Below are 27500 nucleotides of genomic sequence, written 5' to 3' on the forward strand. Positions count from 1 at the left end.
GCGAAAACGAAAGCGCCTTCGCCAATCCACCTTCATGAGAATGGCTTCAGTCACACTGCTTTTTGCTCGCCTTCCTCTAGTCAGGAAAGCACTGTCGCCACTTAGTGGGTCGGTGGAATGGGTTGTACACGTTGTACACGTCCAATACTTATATAAGATATGTAAAAGGGTTAGATGCACATCCCACCGTCAAAAAAACAAAATCGACATTGGCAGTGAACGGTTGGATCCTGTTTGACGTAAAAACACGTCATTGGCAGTGAACGTGTTAAGAGGAAATTCTACATGTGTTCTGATGATGTCAAGGCTTCTCTATTTAGAGCGTACTGCTCTCCGCTTTTTCCTGCGTGTGCCTAGATGGCACAGTGCCAGCACACTATTTGTTAGTCTGGGGTTACCCACCTTCAAAGCGCTTCTCAGGAACCTAATGTACAGTTTTATGTGTCGCCTGAATGATTCTGTCAATGACATCATAATGAAGCTAACAGACCCGGCCAAAAGCTCATATAGATTCAGCTCCAGTCTACGGCGCCACTGGCGCAGGAGCCTATTCTTGTATCTGCATTGATTCTTTTAAATGTAGGCCTCTTTTATGTTCTTTTATGTCAGTATGTAATGTTTTTCTATGGATCCCCTGTGAACTCCTGAATAAAGATTTATATATATATAAGCACACACGCACGCACACACACAAGCACACACACACAGAAGCACGCACGCACACACACAGAAGCATGCACGCACACACACACACACACACGCATGCACACGCACACACAGAAGCACGCACGCAGACACACAGAAGAACGCACGCACGCGCACACACACACACAGACACAGAAGCGCGCACGCACACACACACAGAAACACGCACACGCGCGCGCGCACACACACACACACACACACACACACACACACACACACACACACAGGTGAAATGAACCCTATCTGACATCAGAGTCTCTGTCTCTGCAACCTGCCTCCATAACTTAACAAATAAATAACAAACTTGGACATTGTAGCCTACTTGCAAAAAAGATGTTTGTGTTCCTGTAATCAGAATTTCAGTGTTGTCAATTCCCCGTGCCAAACACGTTTCTATTTACCAGTTTTATTTTTATTCATTTTTTACCCAAAGGGCACGACACAGATCTCTGTCTTTCCTCAGCGTAATTACTCACCAGCAGAGGGCAGGAGAGTTTGAGTTTTATCAAACCTTTAATGAAACCTCTACCTAAGACATGTACATCATGGCAGAGGACAAACAAGTTTCACAAAACACAAAATCAGAACCAATGGAACCCCCCCAAAAAACTCAACAAAACAACACCAATCAAAACAAAACACATCAGTCATGGACAATCATACACACTGTCAAGTCCTCCTCATCCCAGCTGTGTGTTTAAAAGCAGCTCTCCTCCCTCCAGCCTGCACACAGCTTCCTCCAGACACCAGCTGCTCTGAAACACTCCCATGTCCTGCATCCTTTTGTACTTCTCAAAGTCTATGGTTACTCTCACCCTAACCAGAGCCTTCAACAAGACTACAAGGCCTACTTAGACGTCTGCATCTATTTTCCTCTTCCTGCTAAGACACACAGCCATCTTTGCTGTCCCAACAAGACATTTACAATATGCCCCATCCTCTGTTTGCTCTTGCTACACTGGAAACTGAAAATAAAGACAGAAAGAGTCAAAACAGCAGCAAGAAAAGTAAAGAAAGAAGTCAGCAGGTTGAAGAGAGGCCTGAGCCTCACACAGTCTCTGAAGCAGTGACATATTGTCTCTCTCACCCCACAGAAAGGACAGCCACTGTTCACATCAGAGTTCACCACAGAGACAAAAGCATTGAGTGGCAGTGCCCCATGTAGTACCCTCCACTGTAAGTCCCCGGACTATTTTGGCAACGGCCCCTTATACAGTGTGGTCCATGCAGGCTTGACCTCCGACCCCACCCCGAGGCTGGTCCTCCACGGGGTGTCGGCCTGCTGCTCAGCCTGTCTCTGTTGACTATTTTCACACAGAGTCTGTAGAGTCTCTTTCCTCTGAGAGTCCAGACAGGCCTCATCCACTCCCCCTGTGGAGGACCCAAACAGCAGCCTCAGGAAAGAACGACCCACCTCACCCCCTCTGTCCTCCTGTGATAATACCACCTTCTCGGGGGAGACCCTCCTCCAGCACCCGGTGCCCTCGTTCCCCTAATCCAATTCAAAAACGCATCATTTTTTCACACAACACATGTGTCCGGCCAGTACAGTAACCTCTTTCACTGCAATGGCACGCATGTAAGACCAGCTTCTCCACAGCGCGGATGGCAGCTGAAGTCCCTCTCGCCATCAAGCAGACAGTGACGGAAGCATGTGTCTTTATGTGCGCCAAGGGGACATGACTAAATTGGTGGGATTCGTTGTAGCCTATATTAATAGAAACAAATAGAAAATAGCTGATTAATAAAATGTGTGCTGGTGGAAATTCAACTTCTTAAAATAGAGCAGCATCACTCATTGCGGCTCTCAGTACGCTGCGTAATTACGCAGGCAGTATATTACTGCAGCGGAGATAGAAGAGAGCCCGAAAAGGCATAAGCATACAGACGTTTGGGCAGCAGCCTGTTTTCAGCGTGTGAAATGGCAATAATACACAGGTGATTCACAGGTGGGCATGAGCACGTTATTTGATTTCTATGCATGACAGCCTCACATCTCTCTCTCCCTCTCTTTCCCTCTCCCCATCTAGGCTATAGTATATTTTCTCTCTCCCTCTTTCTCTCTCTCACTCTACTCTCAGTGAAGGAGGAAGCTGCTGACGTGACGCTGTGGTTTTATGGGCATGACCACACCTCCACAATGCTTTTGGGCATAAACACGCCTATACGGAGATGTGCGGTGAGATGACGTGAAGCGCAGCGGGCCGACACGCCCACAATTAAGGCTTTGCGCGCCGCTATTCCAGCGCAAAACGGGCGCTAATGCAAAATTACCGCCGTTGGGAAGATAGAGCCCTATGAATTATAAAAGGGCTCTCTCAAATCAAGCAATCTGATTGGTTCGCAGTTGTGGTATTTAGCATATACCACAGCTAGAGCAGCATCCCCGAAACACTCCGCCTCTTAGAAAACAATTGGTAGCTACCTAGCTTGCTAGCCTCGAAAACTGTAGGCGATATCTTTTTTCCCAGGATGGTGAAGGCATGACCTGCCGCTTTCGCCATCCTGGGGAGAGAAAATATTGTTTTGAGTCCCTCAAACTCTTGGAAAGGAAAATGAATCAAATGGAGAGGAAGACTCATAACCAAAAGGGCATAAAAATGGCAGGCACTCAAGGAGGTTTGAAAATGTAAAAGGCTTAAATTTAATGGGCTTGAATCATTAAAATACACCAACACGTGTCGGCTTGCACCTTCTTCAGGGTGTGATGACACACAGAGAAATCCAGAAAACAACTATTAAAATGTAGCAAGTCAACCAAATGACACCATCACTACAGATGCAATAAAACAATAAAAATACAGTAAAACCAATGACGAAACCACATGAGCAATACAGTGTTTTTGAGGAAAGAGCATTGGGAATCAAAGGAGAGAGAACCAATGGCTACATGTTAGGACTAAGGCCATGGCTATAAGTATGATGAGAGCTCCAAGTCCTCATTGAGACCAGGATAACTGTTGCACCAGCTGAACCTTATTTATCTCTTAAGTTAGGCTGTAAAGTCTACACTTTGTGTGACCTTGATGAAGGCACAGTGTGTTTTCATCAGGTCACAACTTGATTTAAATATAGAAGCATAACAGAGTGTGCAGTTCTCCATCTTTTCACATGACGCCTTCTTCAGACAGTCTGCACCTCACCTGAAGTCTCTGGGTGCTCATCTCCACCTCCTGTGTTCTTTACATTAAATGTCAGCATGATATTCATAACATCTATAAACAAAGAACTGACCTCAGAGTCTCCAGTCGACAGTGTGGACTCTCCAGTCCAGCAGACAGCAGCTTCCATGATGAATCTTTCAGCCTGTTCTCACTCAGGTCGAGCTCTGTCAGATGGGAGGGGTTGGACTTCAGAGCTGAGGCCACGACTTCATAGTGAGTCTTTGTGAGTCTACAGTCAACGAGTCTGTGATGACAGATTCAATGTAGAATCAGTTATTATCAAAACACAGCTGAGAACAAGCATACCAATAACTTTATGCTGAATGAATATACCTATGATGATGATGATGATAATCACAATGATAATAATCCTAGTCATAATAATAGTAATAATCATAATAACAGTTGTTTTAATCACAATTAAACACTTTAACCACAGCAGAAACCTGAAGTGAAGACGCTATCCGACGCCTAACATCCTCTTCTTCTAAATAAATGTAGTGGCCGCTTCCAAATGATTGCATAAAATCCACTTTTCTGTCTTTGAAAAACCAAAAATCATTCATCTGGAGCAACCCGGACATGCGGCGCATCATTACCGTGGGGACTCTGGACCACGTTCTGATTAGTTTTACTTTAGTTTATTTGTCAGGGGCCATGTGCAGAGATAACATTGATGTCAGAGAGAAAAGATGCTTTGCACCAGATTATAGCAAATTACTATTTTCCATCTGCAGTCCCAGGGCAGGTTGCCAGCACAAACAAAACAACAATACAATAAATAATAAATAACAAGGTACATAACAGATATCAACACATCTTAATTATACATATCACCCAGGGGGTGGAGTCACCCTCTCATTTCAGAGGGGGCGGACCATTCTCAGTGGGCCTCTTCCCTTTTGCATGTTTGGATCTTTTTTAGCCATATTTAGAGGAATATCTCATTTTAAACACACTAGTATTATTGTTTCTCTCTCACACACACACACCCCCACCCCCCATTGGGGGGGGATTGGTTTTTAAATCACTCAACAGCCTTGCACCTGAGTACCTCTCAGATATGCTTGTATAACGGCGTTGCGTAGGTGGTACTTGCAGCAACCCATGTTAAGGGCTTGCCCAGGGGTGGATACGAACTGCCGACCTTCGGCTTGGGAGTCAAAGGCACTAACCACTCCATCAAGAGAGCTAGCTCCCTTGGTGGAGCTGATTAACATGCCTTTATACTGGGGAGTGAGTTTAACCAATCCACTCCCTACCACACTGGACTCACGAGGAATCAACACTGATTCACCTCGGTTACACTTGTATCCTATGATCATCTAGACCCCTCAGATCCTCTAGACCCCTCTGATCCTCTAGACCCCTCCGATCCTCTAGACCCCTCAGATCCTCTAGACCCCTCAGATCCTCTAGACCCCTCAGATCCTCTAGACCCCTCAGATCCTCTAGACCCCTCCGATCCTCTAGACCCCTCAGATCCTCTAGACCCCTCATATCCTCTAGACCCCTCAGATCCTCTAGACCCATCAGATCCTCTAGACCCCTAAGATCCTCTAGAACCCTCAGATCCTCTAGACCCCCCAGATCCTCTAGACCCCTCAGATCCTCTAGACCCCTCAGATCCTCTAGACCCCTCAGATCCTCTGGCACTGGCCTGTTAGCTGTTCCCTGGGTGAGGACTAGGGATGTTCATCAATTGTCGAAAATCGATAATTGATCGTTAAGGATTGGAATCGATCCTGTGGAATTTGGATCGATTTTGTTATTATTAAAATATATATATATATATATATATATATTTTGGACAAGGTTTGGGTGGAATTCGTTCCTCCTCGCCCCACGCCATTGCACAGCCGACTAACGTGAGGTGGAGCTTCATATAGTCTCTAGTTTTCTGGCTGGGCACGGGCCTTTGTGCCAACAAAACTGTTTTAAACATGGGGAATTCACACCGGCATGCGCCGGGGACAGCAGAGACACATTGAAATAAAGAGTTCATTGAGGAGAACACGTTGTCTTTCGTATTTTCTGCCATAGGCATTCCTTTTGTAAAAAAAAAATATATATATATATATATATATTTAAAAATATATAAGTATTAATATGATCGATAATCGATAATTGATGTTTAATTTTCACCGATTATCGATTATGGAAAATTTTCAAAATGAACATCCCTAGTGAGGACTAAGCAGTAGGGAGAGGCAGCATTGAGTGTCTATGGTCCTCTCCTTTGGAATAGCCTGCCAGAGCATCTGAGAGCATCACAAACCAAACACACTTTTAAAAGAAAACATATTTTAGCCTTGCATTCCCTTGACTTCCTCCTCCTTCATATTTTAATTTTGCTTTTCCTCTATGCACCACTGTTGTATAATTTCATTACTTTGCTGTATTGCTTTTATTGTATTTTTACAGTTTTTATTGTATTTTCTGTTTTTATTGTCTTTTACTCTACTTCTTTTTACTGTTAAGCACTTTGAATTGCATTTTATGTATGAAAGGTGCTATAGAAATACAAGTTGATTTGATTTGATGTAGTAGCTACTGTTTACATTGACGCATGCTAAACCAAACACTTGGGGGAGGCGGAGGGAGGCCGAAAGAGTGTTGAAGGTAAGAGGTAAGAGTTGACACATTTGCTTTTTTGACAGCGCTGCTTTTGGCCAATGGGACAACAGCACAGAACCGTGGCAGCCAATCAGAGGTGTCTCCTCCAGGCCAAAATGGCAGGATTGCTGTGCACTGGTGTTGCAATGGATCGATTAGTTGTCACTTCTGATCAATGCAAGTTCCTTTGCTCAATTGTTATTATTATTTTGCGGGGCCTTTACAGTGTTGGAGGCCTTACACAAGCTGTGTAGTGAGCGTATAGGGTGGACCCACACTGAGTAAGCAACACAAATGCATGTTCAGTCAGGCAGATTTCACAAAGGTGGCCCCACAGTGGCCCTTTATGATGGGTGGCCCACACACAAATCATACACACATAAGCACAATGTATATGTATATAATGTGTATATATATATATATATATATATATATATATATATATATATATATATATATATATATAATCTGTACAGACTTTCAGGGCTATTGTGTGGTGGGCTGCGCACACAACAAATGTAAAAAATCGCCAATTAAAGTTTTTTTGTACTCCCGAGCAAAACAAGGAAGCCATTAAGCATTCACGAGAAGAAAATGTGGATTTAGCTGTCAAGGAAGTAAGTTGGAGTGTTCATCTTCCATATATATGATCTTTGTGTGCAACTACGTGACATACTGTAGGAGAACGCCAGCGCATCTGATGCCATCTGTCTGATGTTACACCAGCGTTATTTTCATTCATTTAAACATGCCTAAAAGCTCATGTCATAGTATTTCACTTCAGGCCACTGTGTGGGATCGTTTATCCAGCGTTGTTTGGGCAATGAAAAGGGACACTGCTCCAGGCCAACTGAGTTCATTTTCTCGATGTACCTTTCCCTCTCCGTTGGAGGAAGTGTACTGAAATAATCTTTTGACATTATCTAAAAAGAAAACTGTCCGAATCCCTGTAAAACCCCGCAAAACTATTTATATCTGATGAGAGTTCCTCCGTTCGCCCCGGTTAGCCGCGGTTTGTTTTGCCAGCTGCAGTCGTCAGGCCAGTGCTTCCTTGTATTTTCCCCCGTCTTGGGCGTGGCTTCTGAATGATGACGTGTTTTGCAGTGTCTCTATAGGATAGTAATCCCTCGCGTCAGCGATGACTAAAGATATTTTCTACTTGGTGTCACCAACCATGGCCACGCCCCCTTGCACATCGCTCCCCTTGAGGGCAGCATGTGGGGTATATAAGGCAGGCGCGCACATCGATCTGCTCCCAACATTTCTTCACCAGCAAGATGACTACTGAGAAGAACAGCAGCTCCGGGCGGCGCGGGTGCCAGGCTGAAGCGCCCGAACTCTGGCTTCAGGCCTAGCATCTGTGTTTGCCCATGAGTGCCTCCTACAAGCCACCTACATGAACCTGGAGGATGGGTTTGTCATCCTCTGACTTCGCCTGCCTGCATTGCAGAGAGCTTCAGCATGCTGAGTGGAGTTCTTTTCCAGGATGGGAACCACTCTGCACTGGGCGGCCGTCGCTGATGTGGCCGCCCCACCCTTCGATGCCGCCCAGTCACCCTCTGCCTCCTCCGCCTGCCGCCCCTCGTCCAGCGGCTCGACCTTCCTGGCCTGGTTTCCACGGCGGCTCGCTGATTGGGTCTGGAGCTTCCCACCCGGGGAGCAGCGCGCGCCGAGGGCAGCTCTCCTCCTCTCTGGCCCGCCCTGCCCAGCCTGCATGAGCTGAAACACTGCACCTTTGCCCGGCCGGGCACCACGAGAGGTCCCGCTATGCGGTGGGAGGACATGATGCGGGTGGAGGGGGAGACAGGCCGAGGCTTCCCCTCTGATCCTCCACTTGAAGACAGCATGGTCCTCGTGCTCCTGCCTGGCGCCTCCTTCTACAACAAAGAAAACCCACCCCGCCGCTGGAGAGAGACGCTGTTTTCCTACGGCTCTCGGATAAAGCACACAAGAGCGCCACTCAAACTCGGGCTGCCCAGAACAACATAATCGTCCTGGCCTCCTCCGCCGATTCCCTGCAAGACTGGAGCAGCGAGGTCCCCGCCCAGGTGGTGGGAGAGCTGGTGGCATCTCTTACGGCTATCATGCAGCTGGCCCAGGCGTCAACAGTAACTTCCTCCTGCACCATGGCTTGGACAACTCAGATCCAGAGGAACATTTGACTCGAGAGCTCCATCCTGCCACAACAGCACCAAACGCTGCTGGAAGGGCCGATAACCCCAGCCGGCTTATTTGGCCCGTCCACACAGGCGGCTCGGGATGAGCTCCACCTCACCGCCATGGAGGGAGAGGGAGGAAGACCAGTGCCATCGCCCTCAAGAAGGAGGTGCGCCCGGGGGAAGAAGAGGGCTTCTTCCTCCTCTGCTGCTCCAGTTCCAGTCCCGCTGAGTCCTGCTCAGATGAAGAGGATGGAGCAGCTTAGTGTCCCCCCTATCTCATCTCCTTCTCCCCGGTCCTCACCACCAGCCAAGCAGCTCAAATATCAGATAGCAGTGGAGTTTGATATAAAGCCTAATATCACCCGCCTGGTAATAAAAACACTATAAACCCCCTCCCTCTTAAAACTAAGATATCAGAGATAAAGTGTAATGTGTTTTTTAATAGTGTACAAACATTAACGGCTTCAGCTCCAAAGCCCAATTCTCCAGATGGGGCTGGTGCCGTTCAGAAAGCTAGTTTGTCTAAAACACTTTTTGAGTCTAAAGCAGGAAAACGATTAAATAAAACGTTTCCCGCTGGACCACAGCTTTATAATAATAATAAAGCTGTGAAAGGGGCTCGCGCCTTTAATACAACATCACAAAGCTGTGTGTGTGTGTGTGTCTGTGTGTGTGTGTGTGTGTGTGTGTGTGTGTGTGTGTGTGTGTATGTGTGTGTGTATGTGTATGTGTATGTGTATGTGTATGTATGTGTGTGTGTGTATGTGTATGTGTATGTGTATGTGTATGTGTGATGTGCATGTGCATGTGCGCGCGCGCGTGTGTGTGTGTGTGTGTGTGTATGTGTATGTGTATGTGTATGTGTATGTGTATGTGTATGTGTGATGTGCATGTGCATGTGCATGTGCGCGCGCGCGCGTGTGTGTGTGTGTGTGTGTCAAAGCTTGGTGACTTCCACAATGCCGTCAAATAGGCTCACTCTCCCTCCATAAGAGGCCGGGCCGGCAGCTCCACACTCAGCTTCACTCTGGACGGGAGGCCCGCTGCCTCAGCGGTGCTCTGAGAGGGCCTCAGAGGTTTTACAGCAGAAAACCTCAGACAAAAGCAAGCCTCCTGATTGGCCTATAAGACTCAACCTTTCCGTCCAATCACAGGAGGGGAAGAAATGCACCAGAATTCACATTTCTCCCCACGTGGGCTCACTCTGAAAGAAGTGAGATTCCGGCTCGCACTCTCCCCCCTCCTCTCTGGGACGTCAGTAACCACACCTACTCCTCGCTCTCTGTCCTATCACAGGAGGGGAAGCTGTGTTTGCCTAGGTGTCCTCATTCAAAAAGAGATGACTTTTCCTCTCTCACCTGCTTTACAACAATACCAGAGGAGAGACAGAGCAATCCTACAAGAGATAACACTCTCACTCTCTTTCATAGTGGCCCCCGTGCACACAGCAGCAGCACGGTGGGTTGAAAGCTGCTGTTGAAACAAATGAAACATACAGACCCATACAAAGTACAGCCTGCTGTGAAGAGACATCTCCCAGGGCCAGAAATGGCTTTGGAACACAATGACAACAGGTTAAACTCTGTAATTCAAAACAACACCCTCCCATTCAATGGCCAGTTGGAAAGTATTTTTCCCAGATGGAAAGTTGGCTCTGGAGACAGAATTGCAAGATCTTCTATTAAAAGAGACGATCTCCCGAGTTCCCCTGAGGGAAGTACAGAGCGCTTTCTATTCCTGTTACTTCCTCACAACCAAGAGGTCAGGCGGTGTTCGACCTATTCTGGATCTGTCATATTTCAACAATTTCATAATAAAGTGTCAGTTTCACATGCTGACAGTCAGACATCTGATGTCGTGCAGAAAACAACACGATTGGTTTGTGACAATAGACCTGGCGGATGCATATTTCCATATTCCAATCTGCCAGGCACACCACAAATACCTGCGCTTCTCCTCTCAGGGGGTAGCCTATCAATACAACCGTCTCTCCTTCGGTTACGCGCTAGCCCCTCAAACCTTTACCAAGTGCATGCTAGCCTTAGCCCCTCTAGGAAGGAGAGGTATCAGGGTCCTCCACTATCTGGACGGGCTGATTCTGCTGGGATAAACCTCGACTCCAGGGTCATGAGAGGGAGATTATCCTCAGAAAGGGTGGAAGTCCTACTCTCCCTCCTCCATCAATTTGCCCCAGGAGCCACAGTGACAGCCCTCACTGTGAGGCACTTACTGGAGACAATGGCATCGAGTCACGTGGTGGTGGCTCTGGATCTCCTTCACATGAGGAGGATACAGCGCTGGTTCAATCTAATGAAAGTAGACTCGATACGGCACAAGAGGAGTGTTCTAAGACCCCCCCCCCCTCTCTATTCCCCCCGATCTGGAGTTTTGGGGGACCCCCAACAGACTATCAGAGGGAGTCCCTCTGGGGAGAGTGATGTGACACGTGACAGTGTTCACACATGCTTCCCTCTCCAGATGGGGGGGGGGGGACACACCCCCTCTCCCTGCACATAAATGTCCTGGAAGCACTTTGCCCCCCAGCTGTCAGGTTATCACGTGCTGGTCAGAACCATTGAGATATATATGAATGGAGAAAGCGTGCCTATCTCCTCCCTGTATAGTCTATTGAAGCCAAAATCTTCTCAGATCAGAGAACCAGAGTCTGCACAGTAGCCCCCCCCTCCTCTATCCCCTCTATACTTTCTTATGTAGAGCTGCTGTTTCTAGATTTGCGCAGTGCGTTGTGTAGTCAATCCTCTCTAGCTCTGTAAATATGGCACTTTAAGTTCTAATATTTTTTCTCTCGCCAAAAGTAACCATGTAGATTCCCACTATGAGGTCAGTTTATCAAAATAACGCCTGTATGGAAATCAGAATTTCATTGTCGGAGATTGCTCTTACCAGCCAGACTCCGGGGTGCTCTCTGGCACAAACCGTCACAGGGGGAAATTATTATTCGATGAACTGATCTTTGCAGCTCTGTTGATTAGCTAATGTTTCCGTAGCATTTGATTAACGATATGATTTAATTCATTTTGTAACAAATATTGGTTTAACAGGTGAAATCGAACTGAACCTTTGGCTACGTTGTAACTTACGTTTACTGACTGGGCAGCCCAGTGCTGGCTCTCAGTCGGGTCATTTTTCTAACTAACGTTATCCAGCTGCCTGTCTCTTCTGTATCCTTATACAACAGCTATGAGGAGAGGAGCTTGCGAACATCCCCATAATAAAAGCACTTCCCAGAAATATCCATAATATAGGCTAAATACTCTCCTCGTGCTTCACCCCAAATAAAACCTATGTCTGTTTGTGACAGGCTAAACCGTTAGCTATTAGCTAATGGCTGGTATTGTGTAGGCCTCATTTTATACCCGGGAGTTGTAACGTTATAAAATACATTTCCTGGCATACGCAGGCAGTTGGACAACCTGGTAAGTTCTGAAAATATGTGTTGTTATTCCAGTTATCGTTATCGGTTGTTAGGTTATAGTAATATCAGTGGCGGCCAGCCACTAGAGGGCGCCGCCCCACCTACACACATAAAGGAGGGGGAAATAAAACTTATACAGTATATATATATATATATATATATATTTATTTTATTTTTTTATGAGCGAGGTGAATATTAGATAGTGAGTAGCCTATATAATCTGCAATAAATATGTAGATTCATAATGATCTACATGTGTACTGTTTTGGGTCAATTACTTTCTGCCATGGACGCCGTCCGGGGATCTGTGTAAATTGCACATGCGCTGTTCGCTCTCAAAACAAAGGGATTCGGGGCGCTGGTATCTAGCGACCAGGTGGAGGTGGGGCCAGGTAGAGCGACGGCAATGCATTCTTGATGGACTCTCTATTTGCATGCACGAACGTGCTTTCCTCATAGGTAATGTAATGTAACTCATTCACATGCTGTGGCAAGTCCTTCTTCCAAAGTGTTTATGCCATGTGCTTTTCAAGTAAATATGGATGCTAAAGGGAAGTTTGATGTAGAGATCAGAGGGCTGCTGACCAGGTTACTGTCTATTTCTGTAATCTGCTCCGTGATTGATATGCCTACTAATCTGTTGCCCATATGATTCAGAAGGTAGGCTACTAGTAGGCTAACGTCCGTTACTACTTGCTTGATTTAGGGCTGGAGTGGATGATAATTCAATAGCCTATTATTGTTTGTTGTCTTTCAGTAAAATCATCGTGATGATATGAAGTTATTTTAATAGTGACATTTCTGCTGTCTAAATTGATGATGACAAGCAAATGTTACTTAAAAACTGATCAAATGAGGTATGGCAGGAATATTATTTCAAAATGTAAGGTTTGTTTGACATCACCATTCAGTTCAATGAGATGAACACTGATTTTGTATATGAGTATATGTCACATGAGACAAACCCCCTCTAGGGGTAGACGCGTTCTCCCATCAGCCCTGGCCCAAGTCCCTCCTGTATGTCTTCCCTCCTGTCCCCGTGATTTCACATGTCCTAACACAGGTTCAGGAGGACGGCCTATCTTTGATACTGGGAGCACCAGAACGCACGGATGTGTCGTAGTTCCCAACTATGATCCAACTCCTGAGAGGCAGACCGTGGTGGCTGCTGAACGGGAGCGTTTGACAAGGCTAGGCCTGTCACCAAATGTGTTATGCAGGGCCTGTATTTGGGCATGGGATTGCAGGATTCATACATATTTTTATTGAATTCCTGCATATTTTGAATTGATAAAGGGGGAATAATCCTGCATTGGATGCGTGAACCCATTTATGTTGGTGCAGAACGTTGCTTTGCATTCAAATGACTGGTGGACGCGTTAGATGGTTACACGACCCGCGGACCAAATTTCACTTCCGTCATAGCACGCTCACTCTGTCCTCTCTCGACACTACTCTCTAGTGTCAGTGATGTTTATGATGAAGAATCTGATATTGATAACGACGTTACTGTAATAGTAAAGTTAATCCTCCCGATGCTGAGTGCCAGTTGATTCAGAGAACGAGAATGAGGTTAACGATCCTGACACGCAGCACCCGTGCCAGGCGTGATCCTGATTGCTTTCAGCCGTGTTGAGCCGTGTTGAACGTTTGCTGATAAAAAAAGCGAGCTTTCATCCACAAACCTGGACGATTTCTATTGTGAAGAACTTACAGATACAGTAGAGAGAGAGAGAGAGAGAGAGAGAGAGACAGAGAGAGAGAGAGAGACAGAGAGAGAGACAGAGAGAGAGAGAGTGAGAGAGAGAGAGAGACAGACAGAGAGAGAGAGACAGATAGAGAGAGAGAGAGAGAGAGAGAGAGAGAGAGAGAGAGAGAGAGAGAGAGAGAGAGAGAGAGAGAGAGAGAGAGAAACATGAGTGAAACATACAAGTGAGCTGCTGCATTGAGAGTAAGATGCAGCCAGAGGTGTGCAGACATTTTGGGGGCCAGGGGCGACATTACAGAAACTTCCTAAATTCCAAATCCTATCCTAAATGATTGGTAACCATGGTAATTAGAGTTAGGACTTGATTTAGGAAAACACCCATTACAGAACAACAGTTCCTAAGTCAATATTCTCATCCTAATTTAAAATGGGAAAAGCGTATTACAGAAGTGTCCCAACTCCCCAAAATCTTAAAAAAGCTCTCCTAACTTTAAGATGCCAGCTATGCTGTCCTAACTAATTTACGCTATTTTCAACTGGAACAACAGCCATCTTGCATCTCGTCATAATTTATAGCCTATTTATAGCCTACCTACCTACCATTTGCAAAACCAAGTCAACAGGTGCAATTTATTTGCAGAAAGGCTCATGCGGGTGCATAGGAGGAATAGGAATAGGTGAATAGGTGGGCATAGGGAGCGCAGGGAGGGTTAGGGATGCGTAGGGATGCGTAGGGAGCTATGCGGGACCCGAATGACGTTTTGTGTTTTGATGACAGAACGCTCTTTAATCGATACAGACTGCCCCGGGACATGATACTGCAGCTAGCCGAGGAGCGGAGACCTGTGTTGGAGAGACCGACTAGGCGACACAGGGCTCTGCCCGGTTGTAGTACAACTTACAAAGGCACTTCGTTTTTTTGCGAAGGGAGATTTTCAAACTGAAGTGGCCGACATATCCAAAATATCTCAGCCTGCTATGTCACGTAATTTAACTGAGGTAGCAACAGCCATCAGCAATTTGGCTCCTTGGTACATACAGTTTCCAAGGGGGGAGGAATGCCTGATGCGGCAGGGACGGTTTCTGCTATTTAGCCCATTCCCTCTCTTTCACCTCCCGCGTGAGGGTGGCTGAAAACTTTCCGAAAAGCACGTCTTTAACCTTTTCTACGGCGGTCACTAAGACCTCCAACTCATCTGCCTTGAAGTTAAATGCCCTTCGTTTTTGGTCCATTGCCCCACAATCTCAAAAATGTTCGACAACAACACACATCGTTAGCCTACTAGCTAATAGCAGGCTAGTAGCGCTCCTACTTCCCCCGCGAGTTGAGAAAGGAGGAGGTGTCTGTTGCTAGTGGTTGCTAGGGTAACAGACAGAAAAGTTGATAACCGATGCTGGATGAGTATTCAGGATTTCCTAACAAGACATAAGATATGATTTAGCAAGATAAGATAGGATTCCTAAAGTTAGTTAGGATTTGCTTCTGTTATACAAAATCAGAAAAAATCCTATCTTAAACTAGTCCTATCCTAACTTAAGATAGAGAGTTTCTGTAATGTGGCGCCAGGTGTATAAAGGGGGAACCCCTCTCATAATAATTTATAAAAAAAAAAGTTACATACAGTCAGGCATAGATTAAAGGGATAGTTCGGTTTGTTTGAAGTGGGGTCCTATCAGCTAGTGAGATACACTAACTTAATTAGGTACAGTGGTCTTGAAGCGGGGCGCATTGTGGAACGAGACCGCGCACTCAGCGCAGCAGCCAAACCAGCCTTTTCTCTGTAAGTACGGGGGGTCAACAACTAAAACGTAATTTAGCCACCTAAAACACCTAAAACAACGGCCACCTAAACAAATCGACATCCGTGTACATGCACGCTCTATTTTGACAATTTTCAGCGCTTTACTTTTCCGCAAAACAGCAGTTTCATTCGGCACTGCTTTTTCTCCCAACCGTACAACTACCGTAAATTCTGAAGCTGGGAGAAATAACACAAACAGCTGATCTGCGGAGTAATCCAGCACCGCGGCTCTGTGCAGGCTTTTAGCGGAGGAATACGGTAGTTGTACGGTTGGGAGAAAAAGCAGTGCCGAATGAAATTGCTGTTTTGCGGAAAAGCAAAGCGCTGAAAATTGTCAAAATAGAGCGTGCATGTACACGGATATCGATTTGTTTAGGTGGGCGTTGTTTTAGGTGGCTAAATTACGTTTTTTTTTTGTTTAGTTGTTGACCCCCAGGACTTAGAGAGAAAAAGGTGGTGATGCTGCTGCTCTGGGTGCCGGATCTCGTTCGACGCTGCGCCCCGCTTCAAGACCACTGTACCTAATTACGTTAGTGTATCTGACTAACTGATAGGACCCCACTTCAAACAAACCGAACTATCCCTTTAACACTTGAAGTGCTACTGTAAATATTTGTACACAACTTGAAATCACACAATTTACCAGTGAAATACTGTAATTTATAGATTAATTATGCTAGAACTCCTTTTTACTGATACTTATGCTTAACTCATTCACTGCCAACAACGTATGAACACGTTTTCAGAATCCAGCTGTTCCCTGCCAACAACGTGTTTACACGTTTTTGGCATCGATTTTTTTTTTTTGACGGTGGGTTGTGCATCTAAGCCTTTTACATCTCTTATATAATTATTGGAGCCACCGAACGTTTACAACCCATTCCACCGACCCACTAAGTGGCAACAGTGCTCTCCTTGCTAGAGGAAGGAAAGCATTTTTTTAACTTGTCAAGCCATTCTCAGCCCAGCCATTCTCCTTTTCGCGCTGATTGCTGGCGATGCGGGATTGCAAATTTACATAATAGATTCAGCCGATCTACTATGATCGGGTGATAGATTACAGGTGCAGGAACACACTTTGAAACACGCAGCATAAATATGACCAGAATCGCAAAAGCTTCTCTCAACCAAAACTCCAAACGAGCGAGTCCCTCCCGACTTCCTCAAACAGCGGCCCAGACATGCAGGCACAGCAAAGCACTGACTGGTGACAAGCTTGTCCGCCCACGGAGGGCGGAGTTGAAGCAACTCGAGAGGGAGGGAGAGAGAGAGAGAGAGAGAGAGAGAGAGAGAGAGAGGGAGGGAGAGCGAGAGGGAGGGAGAGAGAGAGAGAGAGCGAGAGGGGGAGGGAGAGAGAGAGAGAGAGAGCCAAAAATGAATGGTTAAAGTGACCGTTCCATCCAATTTCACAAAAACCCGTTTATCTCTGAATATTCTTTTTCACGCTAAAACCATGCTGTATTCAACTGCTAATGCTTACATAACTACTAACTCTACAAACTAACTCTTTTAGACAGAGAAAGTACACATTCTATTAGTACTTTTGAGATATTGTATGTTCACAAACTCCAAGCTGAAACGAATCCTCGGCTCTTATAAAATGAGCCATAATCCTCAAAAAACGGCTTGGCAGAAGCTATCTACAGCAAAGAAAAACGTCTGGCAGTCAATGTGTTAAATTAACCCAGTGGCACTCATATTCTGGTTTATTTCAAGAAAAACATTTTGGCTAGTGGAAATTCTAATTGGCTGGTAACTTTAATTGGCTGGTGATCAAAAAAGTTAATTTCAAGCCCTGCAGGGAGAGCAGGTGGTGACATGGGAGTGAATGAGAAAATGACCAAATATTGATGGTTAAGACTGAATAATGACATCACTGGCTTCAAACGACCAAAAATTTTAGCCGGCGACTAAATAAATCCCCCCCAAAGTCTATAAATCCCCCCAAAATCTAATAATCCCCCCTATCTAAGGTACCTAAGGGGGGAATTCCCCCCTATTTTGCTAAATTAATTTCTAGCCCTGGGTACGCACCATTCAGAACGCCAGAGCCCCTTCCACTACCATGGTTTATGCAGCAAAATGGGCTGCGTTCCAAGCCTGGTGTGAGGGAAAGGGAGTGGAACCCACATCGGGTCCCCTCCCCACTATCCTCTCATATTTACAGTCCCTGGTGGACAGAAATCTGGCTGCAGAAACCATAGAAGGTTATGCAGCAGAAATGTTGTCATGCCATGAAGGTTTTGGTCATAGAAGAGTTTTCTCCCATAACCTTCTTAGGAGATTCTTGAGAGGTTTGAGACGCAGCAGACCTGTCGTGCACTCACTGGCCCCCCAGTGGGACTTGCCCTTGGTACTGTGCGCCCTTGGTACTGCACGCCCTCAGAGAGCCTCCTTTTGAGCCGATAGACAAAATATGTCTCAAAATGCTCTTATTAAAAACGGCCCTCTTATTGGCTCTCACTTCAGCCAAAAGAGTGAGTGACTTGTTGCTCTGTCAGTGGCACCATCGTGTCTGTCTATCAGAGCAGATGGAGGATCAGCACCATCGTGTCTGTCTATCAGAGCAGATGGAGGATCAGCCACCGTGTTGCCAAATCCCTCCTTTATCTCCAAGTCTCTATATAGCTCCTTCAGATCAAGAACTATCTCCTTAGGCTTCCTGTCCTCCTCCTCATAGAGACCCCTCTGAGGAGGCGGCACACTGCCTGTGCCCAATACGCCCTCTGACACAATATGTTTTACGGACGTCAAAAACCAGGTGGAGACAAAAGCTGTTTGTCCACTAAAGAGTCCAGTCACCAGGGGCCGCCCTATCCACACAGCAGCTCTCCCATTGGTTTTGAGATGCTATCACAGAGGCCTATATGGACTGGAGACAGGAACCGAGCCCCCACAGGGCATCAGGGCACATTCCACCAGAGCCATGGCCTCCTCCATGGCCCTGTTGAGGGTTATGTCTGTGGCAGACATCTGTGCAGCGGCATCATAGGCCTCAGCTGGTCCCTTCATCCGCTTTTACCTGAGAGATGTCTCAGAGAGCTCTCTGACCCACTCAGTACTGAGAGCATGAGAAAGAAGGTAATACCTCTTTCTATGCTTCTACAAGCACTAAATAGTGCAAACCCTAAAGCAAGACAAATGGTGGGGTTTTCTTAACAGGGGTCTTCTTCCTCTAAAGAGGAACTTCCCCTGTCCCTCCTCCTTAAGGAAAGGTTATTAGGGCACAAAATGCTTGCCTGGGTACCTTCTCCAGGAGACTATCTCTCCCTTTCCTCCCGAGTTTCCTGTAGAGAGCAAATGGTGCTTCATGGACATGAAAGGATAGGCTAGAATCTGATTCTCCCTATTATGTCTTCAATGAGTTTTCCCCTTTGAAAACCACACCTGCTCCATGGGCCCGGCCCGTGAGGATGCTAGGTGGTCCAAAGGGGAATACCCTGCCTGGTCACCCCAGCCTCTGAAAGGGCGGAGCCAATATAATATAAACAAAGGTTTGAAAGTAAACCATAGTTTATAGATATTGGCGCAGCCCTTTCAGATCTGGGCACATGTCACCGCTCCACAGAATAGTGAAGAAAAATGACTATTTTGGGAGCAGATCGATGTGCTCGCCTGCCTTATATACCCCACATGCTGCCCTCAAGGGGAGTGATGTGCAAGAAGGCGTGGCCATGGTTGGTGACAGCAAGTAGAAACAATCTTCAGTCATCGCTGACGTGAGGGATTACTATCCAACATGCACAGCCTCTGAAAGGGCTGCGCCAATATCTATAAACTATGGTTTACTTTCAAACCTTTGTTCTGCTGCTGAGTTGGACAAAGGGAGCAGCATTATGTATTATCTTGAACACCATATGGATATTGGAATACATGATTGTATTTTCAAAATTTAACATTTTATATCGGGAGGTTATACGGCATTGGTGATGTTGTCGTGGTTTCTTGTCAAATATTTTCAGGGCTTGTTTATGAAGAGACTCAAGCAGCTTTAGGGATGTCTTATGACCAACATGTCATACAATAGGAGAAATGAGAAAAAATAATTGTGTTTAAAAAGATCTTGGATGCCACAGTAGTGAGCGAGTTTCTGATCTGTCTGAAATCGGCTAGATTATATTTCAGTGTTTGGCTGATCTTCCTTATATGCTTTTTAAAGCACAGAGTGGGATCTACAATAACGTATTTAAACTCATCAACATTTTTTATTGATGAACATATACAACACAAATGTGATGTTGTATGAATATGATGGACTGGATTCAGACCCCAGGAAGACTAGCTGGTGCCATTGACATGAGTTAATGGGGATCCTTACTGTGTGTGTGTGTGTGTGTGTGTGTGTGTGTGTGTGTGTGTGTGTGTGTGTGTGTGTGTGTGTGTGTGAGTGTGTGCGCGCGTGTGTGTGTGTGTGTGTGTGTGTGTGTGTGTGTGAATAAATAAATAAATAAATAAATAAATACATACATAAATACATAAGTAAATAATAAATAAATAAATAAATAAGATACCAGGACTAACCTAGCCTTCCTGCAGTTCCTCACAGCTGGGATCAGTCTCAGCCGTCCCTCCTTTGATGTGTTGTAGGCCTTCAGGTCAAACACATCTAGAACCTCCTCTGACATCTGCAGCATGTAGGCCAGAGCTGAGCAGTGGATCTCAGAGAGTTTATCTGATCTGTTCTCTGACTTCATGAACTGTTGGATCTCCTGATGTACTGACTGGTCATTCATCTCCATCAAACAGTGGAATATGTTGATGCTTCTGTCAGGAGAGAGTTTGGAGGTGTTCATCTCCTTCAGGTTGTTGATGGCTGTCTGGATGCTTTCTGGTCTGCTGTCTGTCTGACCCAGCAGGCCTCCTAAGAGTCTCTGGCTGGACTCCAGTGAGAGGCCATGAAGGAAGCGGACAAAGAGGTCCAAGTGGCCATTTTTACTCTGCAGGGCTTTGAGCATGGCTTTCTGCAGGAAGACATGCAGGGATTGATTCCTTTTACGCCTGTACACATCCCAGTCTTTTCCCAGGAATGTCTCCAGTACTTTCTCAGCCCTGTTTGTGTAGCAGTGGAACAGGTAGACCGCAGCGAGAAACTCCTGAATGCTCAGATGAACAAAGCAGTAGACCGTCTTCTCGAGGTGCACACACTCTCTTTTGAAGATCTCTGTGCACACTCCTGAGAACACTGATGCCTCTCTGACATCAAGACCACACTCCTCCAGGTCTTCTTGGTAGAACATGAGGTTGCCTGTCTCCAGATGTTCAAACGCCAGCTTCCCCAGCTTCAGAAGAGCTTCGTTGTCACGGCTCTCATTATACTTCTGCTTCTTCCTCTCTGTCTGAACCATCAGGAAGTGTGAGTACATCTCAGTCAGGGTCTTGGGCAGCTCTTCTCGCTGCTCTTCTCGGGGTGCTGCTGTGGCAGCAGTGAGGGGGCGCTGCTGAGCTGCTGTGGCAGCAGTGAGGGGGTGCTGCTGTGCTGCTGTGGCAGCAGTGAGGGGGTGCTGCTGTGGCAGCAGTGAGGGGGTGCTGCTGTGCTGCTGAGCTGCTGTCAACATGTGCTCCAGAACTGTAGCAGTGATGAAGCAGAAGACTGGGATGTGGCACATGATGTGGAGGGTCCTGGATGCCTTGATGTGGGAGATGATTCTGCTGGCCTGCTCTTTATCACTGGATCTCCTCGTGAAGTACTCCTCCTTCTGGTCATCAGTGAACCCTTGTACCTCTGTCACCCTGTCAACACAAGTAGGAGGGATCTGATTGGCTGCTGCAGGTCTGGAAGTTATCCAGAGGAGAGCCAAGGGAAGCAGATTCCCCCTGATGAGGTTTGTCAACAGCACATTTACTGATGATACCTGTGTGACGACAGACACAACCTTTGTGTTCTGGAAATCCATTGAAAGTCTGCTTTCATCCAGGCCGTCAAAGATGAACACAACTTTACAGACAGAGAGCTGCTCTGCTGTGACCGTCTGTAATGTTGGATGGAAAACATGGAGCAGCGTGAGAAGACTGTACGGCTCATCTTTGATCAAGTTCAGCTCCCTGAACGAAAGCGGAATCACAAGACTGACATCTTGATTTTCCAAACCCTGTGCCCAGTCCAGAGTGAACTTCTGCACTGAGAAGGTTTTTCCAATGCCAGCAATGCCCTGCGTCAGAACTACTCTGATTTTTATCTCTTTTTCTTTCTTTTCATTCTCTTGGCCAGGTAACCTTTGTTTGTTTTCTTTTCCTTTCTTCTCTTTGTCAGGTAAGGGTTTAAAGATGTCGTGGCACTTGATCGGAGCTTCATGGAGGGTCTTCATCTTGGATGCTGTCTCCTGTTTGAGTGGAGCATCATGGAGGGTCTTCATCTTGGACACTGTCTCCAGCTGCCACACCTCATGTTGGGTATTAACATCTTCACTTCGTCCCACTGTGATGTAGAGCAGAGTGTAGATCCTGTTGAAGGAGGTTCCAGTCCCTGCTTCAGCGGTTCCTGCTTCAGTTCCTTCTGTCACAAATCCACATCTCTTTATCAGAATGATCTTATGCTCATCTAAAACCACCTGCAGAGCACCGTCCACTGGAAGACATGAAGGAGTAAATAAGGGTTACTCAAATACTGTATAGTATCTGGTATTAATGTTGTGTGTGTGTGTGTGTGTGTGTGTGTGTGTGTGTGTGTGTGTGTGTGTGTGTGTGTGTGTGTGTGTGTGTGTGTGTATACATACACACACACACACATGTATATGTATATATGTTGCATGAGAAAGAACAACGTGTCTGTAGCAACACAATAAGTCCTGGTTGTAGAAATGGTGACAACAGTAGATACACTCCAAGTCTTACTTTGTACGATGCTGGTTTGACTGGATGTCTGCAGTCCAGGTCTTCGTCTGTCATCACTCGTCTTCCTCTCTCTGTGGAGGTGAAGGCAATTCATTATGACACATTAGAAGAGTTTATAAAGGTAGTAAAACAACTAAAAAAGGGTTTAACTATCTTTTGTTGCTAGCAAGCAGAGTATGGAATTGATGGAAAGTATCAGTTGTGATGACATCTAGTGGACATAAATCACAAGTACAGGTTTGGGCAAGGAGGGCCACAGTCACATGGCCCGCAAAGGACTATGGGATATGGCCTGAGGTGCAGGGATGACGGCCCAATTCCAATTCGCCCCCTTACTGACTCAAGCCCTTAGAGGTGCGTTCACGTGAAGGGAGTGAGGGTTTAGGGATGTCCCACGGTGAAATCGCAAAGTGAACGAGGGCTCAGAGTGAGCCCTTTCTGCCCCCTTACCGTAAGGGAGCAGCTATGGCCACTTAGGCAAAGGGAATTGCCCACAATGCATAGCGTTGTGAGGTATAAAACAGGGAAGGCTGCAAATATCAGTCAAAAAAATAAAAGAACACACGCGCGAAACGGTGTTTGCGAGTGCGCTGGAATGCCTTAATTGACAATGAAACATTACATTAATAGGGATTTCAGATTAGACAAAAATATTATATCAGAGGAATGCAAGTAGTTATTTTACACAATCCTAGAATAATCATCAATCATTTCTATTACAATTGCAATCACAACTTTTTTGATGAATGAGAAATAGTTTTACCGAATCTGTATTGTACAGTATTGACATTGTGTATAATGTTGGGTGACATGTCATTATTATGCTTATTTTAATTATAATTCCACATGTTGCAGATTGCAGATTTTGCAGTAGGCTACATTTATTTTTAAATGACAGAGCCAGAGCCTGGATGAGAACAGACTCATCAGGGAGTCTATCCCTCAAACACTTTAGGCATCTTGACAATAAACAATATATAGCGAGCCCCAAACGTGCCAGAGTCAACATCATCTTGTCAAGTGCAAAGGGCTCTGCTGTCCCAATCCTCATATTTATCCAATGTGGATCCCTTCCACACTTGATGACTCAACCACTTTCAGATGGCGGCCATTAGAGGGACTGAGGGGTCAGGGCTTGAGTCTTTAGGGGGCGGATTGGAATTGGGCCGACGTATTTTTGTAGGCAGAATGCGGAAGTCCCGAACTTCCTGGTTCTTCACTGTTTCTGTCTATGGGATTTTTGAATGGGTTTTTGCCGCGATGCTTCAAATACGGTCTCTGGGCAACGCAAGATTAATCAAACGCGAACCAGAGTTCCGTCGGATAATCTTCACACATGAGGACCACTTTCATGAGTTTTGTAGCGTAAATGCGAGCCCTAGAAGTAAAATGCTCGAGCTAAACTAATCCAGAACTACACACTGTCGCATAGGCTTCCACGTCACGTCAGCACTCAACCTGGACTGTTGTTGATGTGTGTACTGATTACCCCGGGATGAACGGGCTGAACCAGGTGAGGGAAAGAGAATTTCCGTGTTCGTCCTTTGAGTGGTGACGTTATTGACGTATATATCCCCATCGACTCAAAAGTGTAGTCTCATTTAGCCGTTTGCTAGCTAGCCGTCCTTTTAACGGCACGCAAAAGCTTCAAAACTCGTAAAAGTGGTCCTCGTGTGTGAAGATGATATTACTAAACACTGGTTCGCGTTTGATTAAGCCAGCGTTGCTCAGAGAGATTATTAGAAGCATCGCGCCAAAAACCCATTCAAAACTCCCATAGGCGAAAACTGTGAAGAACCAGGACTGTTAGCATCGATGATTTCCGGACTCGTTACTGTGGCTCTCTATTGCCACGTTCTGGCTTAGTGATTCAGTCTATCTTGTGAGCAGCGATGGAATATGTAGAGTACCAGGAAATAAGCGGCTCCAGCTACTTGCTGGGCCAAAAGAGAAGCGTCTTGTCTCTCTGTTCCTGCGTCTCTTCACAGAAAGACATGTAGCATCTTTGTTGCTAACTTGATGACACAAACATAAACCTGTCAAGTGTAGTCGATCACTGAGTACACAGATCATAGTGTTTACACTACATTACTGGTGGGCGGGATGAGACAATTTGATTGACACATGATGTACGTGCTATTGATTAACAGTAGTGTTGAAAGCTGCATCAAATTAAACAGGGTAGTGAAGCAGTATTTAATTAAAAGAAGCAGCTGCATTTGGAAACACATTAAACTGAAATGCTGAAATTCCTTTTGAGTAAATAAATGTTGGCAAATATCGGTTATCGGCCATAACAGCAAAGTTGATATCGGTTATCGGTATTGGTCACAATCTTCATATTGATGCATCCCTAGTCTCGCTGGCCAGCCTCCCCTCCCTACCGTGAGAGGAGTCTGGCACCGCAGGTCTCCATAATGGGATTGCCATGGGGGGTGTTTAGCGGCACTGCCCATGGAAAATAGTTTCCAACAATCCAACTTGCCGTTTTCAGCATGTAGCAATGAGCTAGCGTGGAGGTTTGTGCCATTAGCTGGCTAGCTACTTAGCGTTGTTGTTTTCACTGCGGCGGCAGGGCACTATTTACAGCGACACACAGGGAGGAGGGAGCGGAAGCCGCTCTGATTGACATGGTCGGAGCCAATGACAGAGCTTGTAATAAGCCGGGAGCGGACATCCGGCTGGCACCGAAACAGTCGCTCCAATGGGAGAGCAGAGTAGAGCAGGGGAGGGTTTATCCCAGTTATCCCAGACTCCTCTCACGGTAGGGAGGGGAGGCTGGCCAGCGAGACTAATGCATCCCTAACTGGGTTGTTCAGCACACTCTACTCGGAGGCCTAATCACAGTATTTCTGAGCATTTCAAGACATTATTGGCTTGCTACACTTGTGGCTGTGAGCCAGTTTTGAAAAAGTGTGTAAAATCTAGCAGATAATGAGTATGTTTTGGACTTTTCTCATTTGGCTTCAAAACACAGTTTTTTTATGGTGTAATTTTAATGACTTTTTGCTGTTATGTAACAAACACTTTCCCCACAAGCTGGTGCATCGACTCCACAATACATAACTAAAGTCACGGCCACTTCCAGTTTAGGCATACGAACAGATTTCATCTGTCATTAAATGCTTATAAAAATAGTTTATCTTGAAATGTTCTATGGTCTCTTGTGATTCCAATAATACAGATTTTACTCATGTAACTTTGCCGTCTTACTGCCACATTTTCAATGTTTTCAAGGTGCTTCTTTGCTGCTGTGGCAGCAGTGAGGGGGTGCTGCTGAGCTGCTGTGGCAGCAGTGAGGGGGCGCTGCTGAGCTGCTGTGCTGCTGTGGCAGCAGTGAGGGGGTGCTGCTGAGTTGCTGTGCTGCTGTGGCAGCAGTGAGGGGGTGCTGCTGTGCTGCTGTGGCAGCAGTGAGGGGGCGCTGCTGTGCTGCTGTGGCAGCAGTGAGGGGGCGCTGCTGAGCTGCTGTGGCAGCAGTGAGGGGGCGCTGCTGTGCTGCTGTGGCAGCAGTGAGGGGGCGCTGCTGAGCTGCTGTGGCAGCAGTGAGGGGGTGCTGCTGAGCTGCTGTGGCAGCAGTGAGGGGGCGCTGCTGAGCTGCTGTGGCAGCAGTGAGGGGGCGCTGCTGAGCTGCTGTGGCAGCAGTGAGGGGGCGCTGCTGAGCTGCTGTGGCAGCAGTGAGGGGGTGCTGCTGAGCTGCTGTGGCAGCAGTGAGGAGTGCTGCTGAGCTGCTGTGGCAGCAGTGAGGGGGCGCTGCTGTGCTGCTGTGGCAGCAGTGAGGGGGCGCTGCTGAGCTGCTGTGGCAGCAGTGAGGGGGTGCTGCTGTGCTGCTGTGGCAGCAGTGAGGAGTGCTGCTGAGCTGCTGTGGCAGCAGTGAGGGGGTGCTGCTGTGGCAGCAGTGAGGAGTGCTGCTGAGCTGCTGTGGCAGCAGTGAGGGGGTGCTGCTGAGCTGCTGTGGCAGCAGTGAGGGGGTGCTGCTGTGCTGCTGTGGCAGCAGTGAGGGGGTGCTGCTGAGCTGCTGTGGCAGCAGTGAGGAGTGCTGCTGAGCTGCTGTGGCAGCAGTGAGGGGGTGCTGCTGAGCTGCTGTGGCAGCAGTGAGGGGGTGCTGCTGTGGCAGCAATGAGGGGGCGCTGCTGAGCTGCTGTGGCAGCAGTGAGGGGGTGCTGCTGTGCTGCTGTGGCAGCAGTGAGGAGTGCTGCTGTGCTGCTGTGGCAGCAGTGAGGGGGTGCTGCTGAGCTGCTGTGGCAGCAGTGAGGGGGCGCTGCTGAGCTGCTGTGGCAGCAGTGAGGTGGTGCTGCTGAGCTGCTGTGGCAGCAGTGAGGGGGTGCTGCTGAGCTGCTGTGGCAGCAGTGAGGGGGTGCTGCTGAGCTGCTGTGGCAGCAGTGAGGGGGGTCTTTTGTAAAGAACAAAGAAAACATTTAAATAACAAAAGCCCCACTTTTACCTGCTGTGTACTGCAGCAATACAGCAGAAAAGTGGTCAAACTAATTGAGTAACACCTGCAGCTGAATCACTTGGTTTGACCAAGTAAAAGCATTTTTATCAGCATTTGACAAAATGTCTATGGAAAAAGGAATGGAGGATGAAATCCCTTCACATCTATGGTTCATATACCTAAAGTGGGCTTGACTTTGGCTCTATTGAATCTGTGCCTTTCTTTCACTGCAGCAAACTTAGGTCTGTTCAGGGCTCTTAGTGTCGGGCAGTTCAAGTATTTTCCATGATTTAATCATTTAGACCTGTACCTCAAAATGAATTGAACTTTAAGTGTTTTGTCTTAGATTAAGCTTCATAACTTCTGTGCAACATCCTGTGTGCTTTACACATTAACTGTCATTAAGTGTAATACACCCTTTAGGCCAGTAGATGGCAGGGCATAATTTGTTATGTGAGGAAGTCAGTGTAATAGTGCATGGTCAGGTGTCAACACATGCTGTATCAATTTAAATTACAGTAATTGTACTATTTTATCCTTCTATTTCTAAATGGGGACGTAGAGACATGCAAAGTGTTTTGTTGTAAACAGTTTTTTTCCTATTTTCAGTGATGGAGAGTAGTGAACTACATGTAATTAAACTAGTA

General features: G+C 46.4%; 1 protein-coding gene across 1 annotated transcript in view; it reads right to left on the minus strand.

Moving 5' to 3' along the window:
• Window positions 1-27500, minus strand: part of LOC310798368 (uncharacterized protein) — a gene marked incomplete at both ends in the record, with an annotated part of 92189 nt that overhangs the window by 23528 nt on the left and 41161 nt on the right. The window contains 4 exons of the mRNA XM_083660908.1: window positions 3940-4113; window positions 20112-20983; window positions 21140-22155; window positions 22422-22492. Coding sequence (XP_083517034.1) covers window positions 3940-4113; window positions 20112-20983; window positions 21140-22155; window positions 22422-22492 — 2133 coding nt within the window. The remainder of the gene's footprint in view (window positions 1-3939; window positions 4114-20111; window positions 20984-21139; window positions 22156-22421; window positions 22493-27500) is intronic.

This window comes from Poromitra crassiceps (assembly GCF_964638095.1).
Source record: "Poromitra crassiceps genome assembly, chromosome: 2".
Taxonomy (NCBI): Eukaryota; Metazoa; Chordata; class Actinopteri; order Beryciformes; family Melamphaidae; genus Poromitra; species Poromitra crassiceps.